We start from the raw sequence: 16,152 nt of genomic DNA on the forward strand, positions 1-16,152 counted from the left end.
GTCCCCACACTTTGCATACACTGTTCAATCTTTCTTGCTTTCACTGGGAAGGGAATGAAAAGTAACGAGAATGGGTGGTGGAACATTAGATGTTTTGGATTGTTCCACTGGCATCATCTACCACGATTTCTTCCTCAACGCATGCTTTAAACCAGCTGCAGACACAGAGAATTACGTGTTTTCCAGTCCGTCGGCGTGAACTTCGCGACATTCCTGGACATTATCTGTGGATCTGAAAGATTTACCGGATGGAAGCGAAACTGAAACTGACCGATATTGTGCCAACGGAAACGATTATTGCCAGCTTTCTTTCACTTTTATGATTGTCGCGTTATTTGGTATATGGAATTTGTGAACAGTGCATGGATTCCCAAAGGTGATAAAACAACATTCCATTTGTACACTACACCACGAATTCCTGTGGTATCAGTTTAAACCGTCTTCACGTCCTAGTTAGCTTTGCTCTTCATGCACAGAGTAAAATGCACGTAAACAAGAGGGCTGGTGATATCATCGCCGTGACCCCGGAGAGCAGGATGTCAATAAATCCATTCCGTGTGCTAAATTCTTGGTTTTACACTTCAACAGATCCATACATCTATAGATCACTTGGAAAATGTGGTAGTATTTGTCAGTCTTGCCACTCTGAAGAATAACATAATAATGCCGCACCTTCTCCATAAATACTAATACACAAGAAAAGAAACACAAATCGACTTTGTTTCTGTCAATGTCTGATCAGTTTTGAAGACATGGTATTGTTTATTTGTAACTGCTTCTCGAGTCCAAGCCGCATTATATACTTACAAGTAAAGAAAAACAATGCATATGACGAACATCTTGTCTTGAAAATTAAAACGGAAGGCCTGTGTTACAATGTATGAGATCCTGAATAGACTATGAAGGGCCATGTGACTTGTACATGTCAGTAATAATTACCTAACTTAACAGGACTTTAGCCGCATATTGCACAGCAAACGAAGATATATATAACGCTGACGTGAGCATAAGAAAGACGGGGAAACACTGACAGCAACATAGTCTACAGGAACAGTAAATGGGAACAGTCGATGGAAATCCAATGAATTTAAACGTCAGATAACATGATGTACATGTAAACTATTGAAAAATTACGTCAACAGGACTTGACGCCAACGCCTTACAAGCCATATTTAAGGAGTACTGAAATGAGCATTCAAATGTAGTGCCATTCTTTAAATCTGGCGCCCACACGTAAATGATGAAATTCAATTGTAAGCTGAATACAATTACGCTTTTATACACAAAAAAAGCATGACCGCAAGATCAAACAGCAGTGTGCTAAACAATGAGCCGTTGGATGTAAATTAGGTCAACACTATAGCAAAATTTCAGGTACTTTCGACGTGAAGGATGTGCATCTTACAAAATCAATATATTGGTTTGCACTGGATCTGGCAGTAAAGATGTTGTGATTAAGACAGGATATATTTTAGCCAGAGCGGGCTTGAAGCACAACCAAGTAATGAGTGCCCCCTACAAAGAGCGTTCTAATGTTCTCAGGTAGTGAGGTACTCGGCTGGATTACATTATCTGTAGACCTGTGTAGAATTATATGAATTACAATTAATCTTCACAAGAATCAAAGCCAGCTGCTTCTATAAACAAACGTGTAACTCAATACGGTTTTAGTTTTGTCCAAAGCAAGCTGATGTCTCTAAATCATTCAGAAATTCAAAATGACTTACGCTTTGCATCAGCTTTAGTGATGGCTAATATAGCATTTGATTTCCCTTTTAATTAGAGAGGTAATAACATTTCAATCTGACTTCATTTAATATACTATTAAACCACAGGCCCCGGGATCACGACGCAACAAGACTTGGGTCAAAATTTCAAATCACTTTAAAATTGTTATTTCTTACGTAACAAGGGCGAAATATTGCTTGACAGCATAAATTCTGGGTAAGTTATTGTACAATTAAATTTCAGCTAAAATAACGGAAAGGAAGATACCAAATTTAATGACTGAAACTTTGACTTAAGTCTTAGATCGCTTGAAAATCTCGGCGCCTAATCATTATTGAAAGCACCGCGCTGCAAAACGTTGCGAATGGAAGATCACATGCTGCATTTATGTACAATCATAATTAACATCAGTTAAAGCGACAAATATCACGTATTTTTGCATCATTACAGAATGACAGGAGTATCGGGCATTTTTCTCAAAAAACAACCAACAAGCTATTCGTTAATACCACACCCAGCATTGTACGTTAAGTGTATTTTTGAAAATAACGAAAAGCCCGAAAAGTCTGCCAGAATATTTAAATGAGGTGTTGACAATTCAGTGGAAATGGAGCATCTGCACAGTCTTCGGTAAACTTCATATGTAAACAAACATGACTGACTACACGCGTAAAAGAAGGACTTGCGGCTTCCTCGTGACAGCATCGGCCAAAAAACGGCGTAAAAAAGAGCTCGACAGGTTGACAAGAAAGAGTTGTAATTGGTGGTCAGTTTGAACGGTGGAGTACACTGAAGAAACAAAAGGGTTTCACGACGCACGAAGACGTCGTTTAGTTACTAGTCAGTGTTTGTTGAACTTGCGACTTAACTGCAGCTTCCTTCGTGGACAACCGCGTTCGGCCTTAAAACTCTATTTTAAGTAGGATTTTTAGCCAAACTTCCTTTTTTTTAATTACATGTCAGTTATGGTACAATATGTATATCTTCGGTATAATGCTTAGATAGAGCAATGTGGATGGAGCAGAAAAGACAGTAAAATCAGTGTCACTGTCACCCACACGTACCTCGCTCGACATGTTTGCCTTGATCGGAACTTTCCCAACGCTGCACATACGCTTCGAGTCCTTCCGGCTGAATATTAATGAGGCAAAAAGGCAAGCCCTCTTTAAGCTGAATTCGAATAACAGCAGGACTTCTACAGGCTCCTAAAGCTACATACTCAATGAACATGTTTTATTTCAGCGTGAGTGGATTGGTTTATGAAGGAACTTAAAACTTCGTTAAGACGTCGCAATCAAAATTTGTTTAAAAATCCAAATTTTGTACCTTCATGTCACTAATGTTTCTTTCTTTCAATAAAACCTAAATTTTGGCCGGGATATAAGTTAGGTCACAGAATAAAAACACATTTCACACAGGCCGGGATATTATCCATGTAACCTATAAAACAAACGGGTTCAGTCCAGTTTCTCCACCATAATGCTGACCGCTGTCCTCTAAGTGAAATATTCTTGAATACAGCGTAAAACAGCAATCAAATAAATAAATAAATAAATAAATATAAAACAATTAATTTATGTATTGATATGAAACGTTGTACTTTCTAGTTCACATTTTGTTAAGGGTAATGTATCCTTCATGGAAATGACGATGTGTACAAACTAGTGTGTATGTGACTATACGAAATATTGCGGTTATGCATCTGTCATATTTATGAAAACTTCCGGCTATCAAATAATCATTTCTATGCTCAGTCTGGAAAGAATTAATATAATTTGTTTTCCAACACGTACGTCCCATACAACATACACGATTTATCGGTGAATAGGTCAATCTCATAATGTAAATCATGGAACTATAATTTATATAATATAATTATATATATATATTTATATAATAATACTAAACGACTTAAATGTAAAACCTGCAGTCTTAAAGTAAGAAACGTTACCTATATAAGTATCAATGCCCATAAAAAATGTATTTTATCGATCCACCAACTATCAAAATGACTAACAAGGCAAATGCATAGCAAAAACAACAGCACAAATGCTTCAATGCCATTCTACATAATAAACAATAACAGTACGCGTTTTTAAAAAAATATGCGCTCAATACAAGAAAAATAAACTTTGAAGAAAGGGTCGTTTCTGACACGCAGCCAAAACGAGATAAAATGCTGTATGTTCCCACATACATATATGCATAAACATGTAACGTCATGAATTCTTCTTGTCTTGTTATCAGAGGAAGAAAACGGAAGCTCGTCTGTTAGAAAAGTACCCATCTGCTAGAAAAGTATCCATCTCTCTCAGCTGGGTAGCAAGCAAAACGTTAACTATAAGTCTCAGTTACATTTCGGTGGATTTCAAATTATGCATGCAGGTCACCGGAAGAAGAAATCCAAGCTATCCAGACCAGAGGCACAAGGACATCAATCTTCGAATACATACATGGTGGGAATAATGTCACCAGTTCACATCGTAACGCTCATTTCTAGACTAGTATTAGGAACTAGTATTTCTCATTAATGCCAGTTATTGAGGAACTCAATGAATACCAATGTCCTTATTTCACATGATTAAAAGGTAGACGGATTCCGCGCAGTATTATCGAACTGGCAATATCAACTGTTTGTTCTCTACTTCCCAAGTTATGCATCTATCAGCATGGGAAACGTGTGTCCTCAAGACAACACAGCCGAGAATCATTCGGTCTCTTTACAGTTCTAACTTGGACAGACGTTGTTTCACAACAGAAAAGGCGCATTGACTAACCGTGAAGAGATCGGAAGTTTCTATTGAATGAGGATAGGATTTTTCCTTTAGGAAACGATCGATACAACATCTGAGCTTGGACACATAACGGATATCGTAATCACTGCCGTCAGCCTTCTTCAGGGCAGGGAAGAAATCTGCCAGGTAGCTGTCCAGCTCTTCCGGTTCCAGCTCCTCAATCCGGATCGTTTTCTGGGTGCGGTCCTTGATCCAGCGTTCCAGCGTCAGAACGGCGTATGCCAGATCGTTCATCGTCTTAGGTCTTTTTTTAGTCCCACCATGGATCCTAATGTGCACGTCAGACGTCTCTTCAACCTGAGGAAACACGGGTACGTAAATCCGTTTGGATCCACTACTGCGCCGGCGTTTTCCGACTTCCTGACAGGGCTTATCAACACATGGAATCCACAAGACGTCTGGCCCTGAATGAACAACCAAAAGCCAGTGAAGTTTGTGATATCCAGTTTGTGATACGTCTCAAAATCGTAACATTTCAAGCAATGGACATGCACAAGAAGCAGCACAACGGACAATACAATGACACAGTATTGTAGATGTGCGTGTGTGTGTTTGTGTATTGTTGTTATTGCTTGCCTAAAACTCGGTTGTGGTATCAAACTTTTCCTGGCCTGAATATGCATTCTGAATTGCATCATGGCCTAGACATGGATATCTTGTGAAACACCAACTCAACACTGTACCCGATTCACGGAGAAGACGTTAAGATCCTTTAGTGCAGCTAACAACTGACCGCAACATGAATACTCTATTCTTACAGGCTGAACTGATGATGAAAACAGCGTAACATCACCAAGGCTTCATGATTTTAAGACTGTGTGAGTTACCCTTAAGAAATGCCCTATAGTTCCGAAGCTATACATTTAAGAATGAATTACCAGAAACAAAACTTGATGCATGTTATTCCACGGCCCCACAGCCCGAGGGTGAGTTTTGGTTGAATTTTGTGAATTGGGAAATAATAGCATCACAATAAACAGTCTGGATTTTGAAAGTCCTGCATATGACACCACAATTTTACCACAAGTTCCCAGAGGGAATCATTCCAGCAAGCTTGGAAATAAGCAGCAGGGCAACGTCACTGCCCGGCATCAAATAGTATATTCACACGAGTTAATTGTTGGTACTGGATAAGATGCTTGTAAACAACACCGTAATTTCTAAATGTTGTGCATAGCTGGAAAATTTCAGAGTGAGGCTAAACTAATTATGCTTCGATACAGCTAAATCGACAATAATAACCTTTCAACGGTATCTGCAAAGAAAAAAATAGGGGTCTTCACTTTAATCTACTAAATCAAGCTTATCCAGACAGTGGAACTTTGGCACAATTCGACGATTAACCCATACAAGTGATATTTGAAAATAAACGGGTGTTTATTATCGTCAGACTTATTGCACACATCTGAAGGTATAAGCGAAGGCATGACTTTAAAAAGCAGGTAGTGAATAAAAAACATAGATATACATATAAAACATCAGGGCACGATGTCCAATACATATATGTAACTGCAGCGGACAAATGATTAAGCGTTAAAATAACTTTTAGTACTACAATGAGAGTTTGCTACATACATAATGAGTAGTCAGTGTATGGAAATTTTACTGACGAAATGTAGTGGAGCCCTGAATCGTGTTTAATGAAATCATGTCTGATAGTAAGTACCATATGTGGACACCGATATAATTAGCCAGTCTTTGAAATCTGATGGTCCCATTGGCACGATCATTTCACCAGAATATAGGATGTCTTAGCATAGAGACACTGAAACCACCCCAAAACAACGGTTTAGCCAGAGTGAGTATCCAGTTGGAATGGTACGATCAGGCGGGTGTAAATTTCTTAGAGGACAAGCATTTTTGATCGGAAGATTCAGTACACTGCTTTTCCTTTTTTTTTTACATGTTGCCTTTGACAAATAAAGCTTTAAAGTCCAGCAGTGTTCCTACATCATTATCATATGAATCCGAACAAAGCATTCAACGCAGTCAGTTATTATTTTACTGTTGTTTAACGCCATACTCAAGAATATTTCACTTATACGACGGCGTCCAGCGCTTTGGTGAGATGAACCCAGACAGAGCCAGGGGGAAACCCATGGCCACAGGAGAGAGGCTCCTGGGACATTGCGCAGCACTGGGGCGCTAACCACCTCGGCCATGCCACGGAGGATCCATTAACACAATCAGTAGCCAATACCTTGTCTTGGCTTCACTCGAACTTAGCCACTGTCTAAAACATTGTATACATTCAGTGTGTAAATTGTTAGCATAATGAGCTGTATAACTATGTCGTGCTTGAACGTATAAGTAATAAACAAGAGGAGCTGTTCTTGATAACTCAAGTTCAAATGCCATCAGAGAAAAGCTCTAAATACGCATGTAAGGTTTAATTTCATAGCTGAATTGAAGCGATTTCATGTGGTATGCATGCGTGTTCAGACGCCTAGGAAAAAATCAGAAGGGACAGGGCGCAGTGTAAAATTCTCAAAAATGAGTCTGGGTGACAATGTCCACAGCTTATATGTCAATACTATGACAAAAAGGGTAGGGTGCACATTCTTTTTTTTAAAAAAGCGTATCGAAGGGTATGGAATCTAATGAAAAATGCCGGTTCATGGACAATGTTCATCTCTGGCATTGTTCCTGAGAAGCTCCTGTTTCCTCTTAGAAAACGCCAAACGGCTTTTGGAAAACTCATTTGAGCGTGTTATAGATAGGGGGTAGTCGTGTTCTCGGAGAAAGCGCTCGATGTAGGAGCGAAACTTCATCAAGTACCCTGCGTCGTAAAAGCTCCCGTCCTGTTTCCGAAGGTCGTAGTAAATTTCAGATAAGTGCGTGTCCAAATCCGAAGGTGCGAGTTCCTCTAGCTTTAGATGGATGCCATACTTATGGAACAACCACCGTTCCATCGTTCGCACGGCGGTAGAAATGTCGGTGATTGTCTGAGAGGGTTTGCGCTCACCCACGACCACTCGCGCCTTGATACGGGACATGTGAAGCCCCTCGGGCAGCTCTCTCCCCGTCCGGTCGGGCAGCCAGCGTGAGGGTCTTCTGGGAACTCGACCCTCACTAGTTAGGGTACCGGAGGATCGGGCAACCGAAATATCTGAATGCAAAACCAAATATGAAACTATCACACAGCGTTCTGAAACTTTTTTCCCCTTAATTTCAGTCGTATATATCACGAAGCAGAGGCTTCTCATCAGAGACAAAAATGGAAATGCAACTGGTAGTTAAATAATTATAACATGGCAGTCAGCCAAAACCTACAACAGCACTTATCTAAGGTAAAACATATACTGTGAATCTCAACGACGTATTAGTGAAAAGGTGAGGGAGGCTTATTTTTCTCAAACGTGCAACACATGTTTTCATGTATCAAATTTCATGCAATGTATATACATGCGTTCGTTAATGCTAACAAAAATATTCAACTAACAACACAGCTTAAATGAAGTTTTCATAACTTCGCTCAGGCAAACCTGGAAATCTTATATTTCAATAAACGATGATGAACAAAAGTCACACATGTATAATCTTTAACCTTCAACATTGGGCAATGAGGCCAATAAACATAAAGGACACCCGCGTGCCGGCTTACTTCTTAGATTTCTTTTATAATTTAGTTCACATCAAGCAGACCGGTATCAATGCATACGCATATATAAGGTTGCCTCACTGGAAAGTACAGAAGCTTGGTTTCTGAAAGGTTGCTGGAATGTGTTGGAAAAGCCATTCCCCCGACACCAGACATGATGCCCCATCCAGTCACCTAATACTGACACCAGAAAATAACACTGCGGATCGGAAGAAAAAACATTGCAAAGAATGTCCACTGCAGCATGCGACTGCATATCAGCAATACGTACACTGAAAACTTCTCAATGTCGCATATCACGGATAACCAAAAATAACAATACACGTACAGCTCGATATAAAATGACGGAAACAAGATATTGTAGCAGTATGCTGTATTATGCTTGTAACGTTGTGACATGTGCTGACGCTATAATTGAAAAGGACGTGGGAAATTTCAAAAAGCTTATAATGTCGCAGCCTACCATGGCTTGGCATATTTATCAACAGAAGAAAATATCAAAGAAATTACCAACCTTTCAACGCTCAATTCAGCAAAACACGACCTCCCATTTCAATCTTAAGCTCGAACTGCGAACGATTTACTTTTATACATATTTTAACGTTAGAAAAGCTATATGTATCTTATATTTAGAATATTGCAATCTGGACATTAAAGACGTCCTGGTGAAAAACCATCAGTGGTAGTGAATTCAATAACACAAAGAAAAAATTCATTAAAACGCATTAGATGCCTAAATATTTTTTATGGCTTTCTGCAGTGCCTACACATAAGCACTAAATCATACAAGATTCCAAGTCAATCTCACTGACTTTGTAAGTAGGTTTTGTAGTCTTTGTCACACACGTTTTGCTGTCCTTGTCGCTATTCCTGTCGTTGACAAATATGACGGGTGGTTAACACAAACTTCCATTCCATCTTCATTTTTACCTTAATATTCTGCCCGGAAGCTGTGCTGTTCACTAAGCACTACCTGAAATGCGCATGCCTATTCCACCTGGCGTTAAGCGACTGTAACCTACAGAGCACTTACTCTCTTTTCTTTCACAGATTTACCCCGAAAAATCTCTGAATCGAAGCTTTACTCAGGTTTGGTTTCTAGTCCACAAGGTGACAGAGAATCGTTTGCGTTAGGCTGAGGCTCTTCTTCCGCCGGACTGTTTAAAGGGTAATTGCACCCCACTGATATTAAGGCTTTTTTCCTAGCCACCAAGCGGTGGAATATGGAAGTTTTTGGTACTCCAAAGGCTCGGCTGGCCGCCTGTCTCGACATACGTCCCTCCAACACTGCCGACACAGCTTGATTCATGTCCGCCTCGGACCACGAGCGATATCCTCGTCGCGCCCCCTGGTGGTTACTTCGTGAATAATTCATGGTTGTGTAGCCAGGAAAGTTAACTCCGACTGGAAAGTAAAGCAAACTTCCATTGTACAACGCCGACACCTTTTCCCATTTATAGTGTCATCAATTCATGATTAAAATAGGCCCCAAATACCTTGTTCAAACTTCAATGTTAATGTTCTCCTAGAATGCGTCTCAGACCAAAGAAAAAGGCAAAAGCAGATATCGGAAGATTGCGCGAATTTTTATTCCAATATCGTATACATTTAACCAAGCCTAATGATATATTCATCAATGAAAGACAATACCAGAGAGATTATCGGTATTTTGATACTTAACTCATTACAAAACAATATCTTCCAGTCCATTAAACCTTTCAACCATTCACGAAATACTACTAACAGTAAAACTGGTACAAATGTTAATACCTAGTGAACCTGCGCCACATAAACCTGGCATCAATGAGCACAAATATAACTCATAACATGAAGATGATTTCGAAATGAGCACACTTCGCAAGTCCATAACAAACAAGAGCTCATTTCAACACATCCAATTTACAGTACATATAGATCTTAGAAAACTGGCCTATGCCCGAAAACCTGTACTTTAGAGTAGTTAAAGCGCAGTTTCACAAAGCGGCATACGATAGAAAACTAATCCTATGCCCGAAAATCTGTACTTTAGAGTAGTTTAAGCGCAGTTTCACAAAGCGGCATACGATAGAAAACTGTCCTATGCCCGAAAATCTGTACTTTAGAGTAGTTTAAGCGCAGTTTCACAAAGCGGCATACGATAGAAAACTGTCCTATGCCCGAAAATCTGTACTTTAGAGTAGTTCAAGCGCAGTTTCACAAAGCGGCATACGACATTTTTATCGTACATTTGTCACTATTACCGTATCAATGTCCTACATGTACGGCATCTGTGTAAAACTGGGCCCAGATTCACAAAGCGGCATACGACATTTTTACCGTACATTCGTCACTATACCGTACCACTGTTCTACATGTACGGCATCTGTGTACAAACTGGGCCCAGATTCACAAAGTGGCGTATATATTTACCCTACATTCGTCACTATTACCGTACCACTCTCCTAAATGTACGGCATCTGTGTAACACTGGGCCCAGATTCACAAAGCGGCGTACGACATTTTTATCGTACATTTGTCACTATTACCGTATCAATGTCCTACATGTACGGCATCTGTGTAAAACTGGGCCCAGATTCACAAAGCGGCATACGACATTTTTACCGTACATTCGTCACTATACCGTACCACTGTTCTACATGTACGGCATCTGTGTACAAACTGGGCCCAGATTCACAAAGTGGCGTATATATTTACCCTACATTCGTCACTATTACCGTACCACTCTCCTAAATGTACGGCATCTGTGTAACACTGGGCCCAGATTCACAAAGCGGCGTACGACATTTTTATCGTACATTCGTCACTATTACCGTACCACTGTCCTACATGTACGGCATCTGTGTACAAACTGGGCCCAGATTCCCGAAACTTAAATTAACACCACACTAGTGTTGTAAATAAATGAAAAATGCTGGTTCCAATATGGCTCAACTCTGGTTCTACTAAACGGATACACGAGGTCCATTCTTAGACATATTGGCTGTTGCAACAAATTCTATAATTAAGAAAATGGCATACTGAACAGACTCGATATCATGATCGACTCTACTTCCAACCACTGTACAAATATCTCAGCGGGGACACATGGCCTTACTCAAGAGTATACCTCGTCTTCGGGGACACAAACCTTAACTTTCACTCATGAAAAGCACTTTCTAAAAATTTCTGGCAAAATCTGATTCGTCTGTGAAAATTACTCCAATGCCGTTTTAGCTTTCGCAAATCGACTTCGAAGGGACGACGGAGGCAAATCTGTACTGATAAGCGGTCTGATTGTCATTTTCACGGCTAAGACGGCCTCCATTGCTTGGACCATGTCTTCCTCTGCCCAGTTGCGATAGAACGCCGGTCTCCCTAATGGGATCCCTTTACGTGCCGGGGGAACGTCATGCAAGGGAGATTCTTCACGTGTGGAACGATCTACATGCTGCGTAACATATGATGGCGATTAATTGTTTTATCGTTAATACACATGAGGAACAATCATACTGTGCCTTCCTGCAGTTACCGTAAGGAATTGTTACTTAGGACGGACAAAGACACAACCTTAACACACCCCATCTCGCCTCACATGGGGAAAAGCCTATTGTACAAAATGCTGTGTGCGTGGTGTATGTACAGCGTCCCGTTATGGCCTTAAAAGGACTTTTCATAAAAAAAAAAAATAAATAATAATAATAATAATAAAAATATAAAAAAAATAAATAAATAAACACTTTAAGCTGTGATTAATTTTCTTCCTGAGGATCATTTTCTCTTTAGCAACGGGTGCATGTCTCAAGGTTACTGCATTAAGAGGTTCTGATATATCACGATTTCCCGGGCTCTTCCCAGGTTTCCCCCCACCATAACGCTGGCAGCCATCATATAAATGAAACAGTCTTAAATACGGCGTAAAACACCAATCAAATAAATTTATCACAACTTCTTCCAAACTGAAGGAAATTTTTGGGCAACTTCTACGAGGCCTTCTAAGCATTAATGTACCGGCACGTAACTATACGAAGGTAAAATAGGCATAACATCTCAACGGTAAAAGACCTTGAACCTTAGCCGTAGTAAATTGGAAGCTCTTGTGTTTCTTTCTTCAGAAATTTGAAATGGCGACAAGTTCGATGTTAACAATTCAAGTATACATACAAGCATCTTATCCGGTCAGCCGAGACAAACAAAATACTCGGATATATAGACATTTTCGTGGTCAATCACCGTCCAGGTGAAAGTTTGAAGCAATTCAACCAGAAGATGTAAACCACGATCAACCCCAAAGCTTATGAAGGACTTCCGCTTGATAGGATTATCCTCCTGATAACTTCACATGGCATAAATCTGTTTCTGAATCTGTACCTCGGCGTCGCTTAGGTGAATCACAGAACAAACTGGAGAGTTACAAGATGCCATTAACAATATATTCACATTTGGTTTCCCAGCTGACAAGGACGAAGGGGGTTTACTTCGAGTTTTTCTCTGTCAGCCTAGCCTTCGCCACACGGTTCTGCACAGAGGATTTGGGCACTTTAAAGGCACGTGCTGCTTCGGAAACTTTCAACTTGCCCGACAAAACAGACTCCACGGCCTGAACCATGTCCTTTTCCGACCAGTTACGGTAAAAGGAAGGTCTATTGGAGGGCATAAGTGCATACAGACGATCAGAGGCCGCCGCGAAGTCATTGTTGGGGGCTTTGCTCTCACGTTCAGCTACACCAGGGTTAACAGACGAAGGACATTCGGACAGATTGCCTGGCGATTCCAGGTGGCGAAGAAAAACTGCAATGGAGAATAAAATCTAGGCTTAGCGACCTTTAGATACCTTATGACCCTGAGTGTACATAAATAACTACCGTGCTTAGACACTCACATGGGGAAGAAACAGGAGTTAAATCCCTTAACAATGCGAAGTGACGACACTACACAAGACCAACCTAGGCTTATCTTTCAACCCGAACGAATTTCCATTTTGCTTTCTTAGATTAATACCGTGCATCTTTAAATGTCGGACTTGACGCTTATATTTACAGACCCATCAGAAAACAAAAAACTTCCAGCTTGCAGGATAGAACACGACGCAATTCAGTTCAACCAATAATACCGCCTACAACAACAGAAGCTAAGCTTCCATGTCCATTGCACAGTACCAAGCAGACAAAAATCTGGTATTGAAAGGTCTGAAGTTGGTTAGAACTGTCAAAGAAATTGTCCCAACGCACTGTCCCATTTGATCTTGTACTGGACAGCAATGTTTGTATGAAGATCAGTGGTCAATCAACAGTTTTCACAACATAAAACACCAATCTGTGTATTCTATGGTTTCCCCGTCGATTTCTTCTTTGCTACTCGATCCTGAACAGATGATCTGGGTACTCTGAATAGTTTAGCGGCCTGTGATGTTTTTAGTTTTCCTGACACAACGGCTTCAACTGCCAGATCCATATCTCTTTGTGACCAGTTACGGTAATACGCTGGTCTATTCGGGCGATCCAGTGTGAGGGTTTCGCCTTTAAAGGTAGTCAGTATATCAGAGAGGTCAGATGAGGTGGGGAAGTGGGCAGAAACTGCAACGAAAAACAAAATGGGGGCTTAGCCAGAATATCTTACTGGATAATCGCTATATGTGTTCAGGGAAGAGAATCGTTTTCATTAAAATCAGCTCAAATTTCTTTTATTTCTTCTTTTGGCCCTTTTGGTTAAAGACAAGAGGGAAATCCTGATTTCCCTGTGCATGTGGTTAGAGTTTTCGTTTTTGTTAATCCGCACTTCAACCAGCTGTTACAGTGGACTCAATTGGCTCAAGAAAAATTGCGCATCATTAAAATATTTGAGAGTCGTTTCAATACATCCGTCTAAAAATCTGTTTTCTTGTGCATTTCTGGTCAAAAATCTCAGAAATTTGGAAGTAAATGTATCTTCCAGATCAGATCTGTACAATCTACTGCTCTGATTCATCCACAACTTGGTGGAGGTACACTGGAAGTACAAAGTAGGTACACTGGAGGTACAATATACATGTAGGCCGAGAGTCAATTCAGCATCCTTCCTTCTCTATACTACTGTGTTAAGCTAAGCAGATATTCACGCCAACTTTTTGTGTCTGACCTAAAAGGCATCTACATGAAGTACATTATCTGATGTGAGCCCAAGATACATATATACATCTTTCATTCTGTGTGATCTATGTTAATCCATAATAAGAGGCCTTTTTGTACATAAGCTCAAGTCCTTTATTTATTTATTTGATTGGTGTTTTACGCCGTCCTCAAGAATATTCCACTTATACAACGGCGGCTAGCATTATGGTGGGAGGAAACCGGGCAAACCTCACGGGAAACCCACGACCATCAACAGGTTGCTGGGAGACCTTCCCATGCACTAAGGTCGGTTTTAAAGCTTTATTTATTTAATATTATGACTTAGTACATGCCATGATTGTAGAAGGTGGATCCTTCAATGTGAATGATGAAGTACATGTAAATGTTTGCATTTTTATACATGTAAGTTTATATTATACCACTAATTAGGCTCATCAACTAACATGTAAGGGACAGAATGAAGACATTCTAAGACTTCATAAAGTCAACTACATGCTGTAAGCCAAAGAAATTTATTTGTTTTACCCCTGTCTTTTTTTTTTTTGGTTTGGCTTTAGTAAGCACAACAGTACCCTATCCCACTTTATACTGTTTTATAGAAGGTATTTGATGCCAGCCATAATCCCTGGCAAAGCTCTTGTTCAACGATACATGGACTTGTACACAAGATGAGGACAAGAAAATTACACAATCGTCAGATTTTAACTGGTATATTATAAAGTTTTATTGGGCGATATAATCAGTAAATTTAAAAACATATATTGGTAACAAGGGGGTTTCCTAATAATAACACACATCTACAACTTTACAACTGTGCTCACTCAGGCATAAAGCATTCTGGGCGTAATTTCCCCGTCTTGGTCTAAGTCTGTACATTTTCCTGCAGTTAAATGGCATTTTCATATACTCCACACACTGGACTAAAATTTTGCAATGTTTTCACCATAAAACCTATGCATGTAAAAATTACTTCTCTACATAGGAATTGGATTATTGCTGAACAACAGGCAATAGCCAGATTTATTTATTTGTTTGTTTCATTGGTGTTTTACGCAGCACTCAAAAATATTTCACTTATAGGACAGCGGCAAGCATTATGATGGGAGGAAACCGGGCACAGTCCGTGGGAAACCCACGACCATCCGCAGGTTCAATAGCCAGATACCTTTACAGTAACAAAACGCCGTAACCCTTATTTATCTTGTTAAATCAGCCCAGATCAAATATGGCACTAAAATTCTATAATTACCCTTTGCCAGGTAAATATCTTGAGACCAGATTTACCTCAGCTTTATAACTGCAATGTACACCACTGGCACTTGTATGTGTTTTAGCTACCAAACTAAACTAAGCTACCGTATGGAAGGATCAAGCATGAAATGGTCTGCATAAAATTCAACCAATGGCCTTAGATAACTAAGCAAAGAGGAATACATGTGATTGTAAACTAAATGTAAAAAAAAAAAAAAAAAACAAAGTGTAAATTACTTTGGACAAAAAAAAGTCTGCAATAAAACAACAGACTGATATTCTATATGGCATTCTGTAGTAAAAGATCCATATGATATGTCTTTGGTAAAGTTTGTAAAAGAATCCTGTGCTCAGTAAAAATCCGAGGTCACAGTCTTTACAATGATATAAACTGTGAGTCCTGTAAAATGTAGATTTCCACAGCACTCAAGACAAGAGTGATTAACTGAATACCATGATTATCATATTGATACTACATAGCTATTTTGTCTTAAGTGATACTTAAAACAGTCAGTCTTGTTTGGTAGAATTTGACCGAGCCTCCCAATGACTGACTGATTATGGTTTAATGCCACACCGGCAATGTTTCAGCCATATTGGCAATGTTTCAGCCATATCGCCAATGTTTCAGCCATATCGGCAATGTTTCAGCCACATCAGCACTGTTTCAGCCATATCATGGTGAAGTACT

At 39.8% G+C, this 16,152-nt stretch overlaps 1 protein-coding gene across 5 annotated transcripts in view; it reads right to left on the reverse strand.

The window, feature by feature from the left end:
* The window catches only part of LOC135463292 (uncharacterized), a 49,349-nt gene that overhangs the window by 21,770 nt on the left and 11,427 nt on the right, over positions 1 to 16,152 (reverse strand). The window contains exon 4 of one of the 5 annotated variants that reach the window (XM_064740550.1): positions 3,998 to 4,927. The exons of 3 other annotated variants lie outside the window; for them this stretch is intronic. In XM_064740550.1, coding sequence (XP_064596620.1) covers positions 4,449 to 4,927 — 479 coding nt within the window. In that variant the 3' untranslated portion in view covers positions 3,998 to 4,448. Of the gene's footprint in view, positions 1 to 3,997; positions 4,928 to 5,480; positions 7,633 to 16,152 lie in introns of those variants that run through there. One more of the 5 variants, XM_064740548.1, reaches the window with a different exon arrangement.

The sequence above is a fragment of the Liolophura sinensis genome, chromosome 3 (genome assembly GCF_032854445.1).
Source record: "Liolophura sinensis isolate JHLJ2023 chromosome 3, CUHK_Ljap_v2, whole genome shotgun sequence".
Taxonomy (NCBI): domain Eukaryota; kingdom Metazoa; phylum Mollusca; class Polyplacophora; order Chitonida; family Chitonidae; genus Liolophura; species Liolophura sinensis.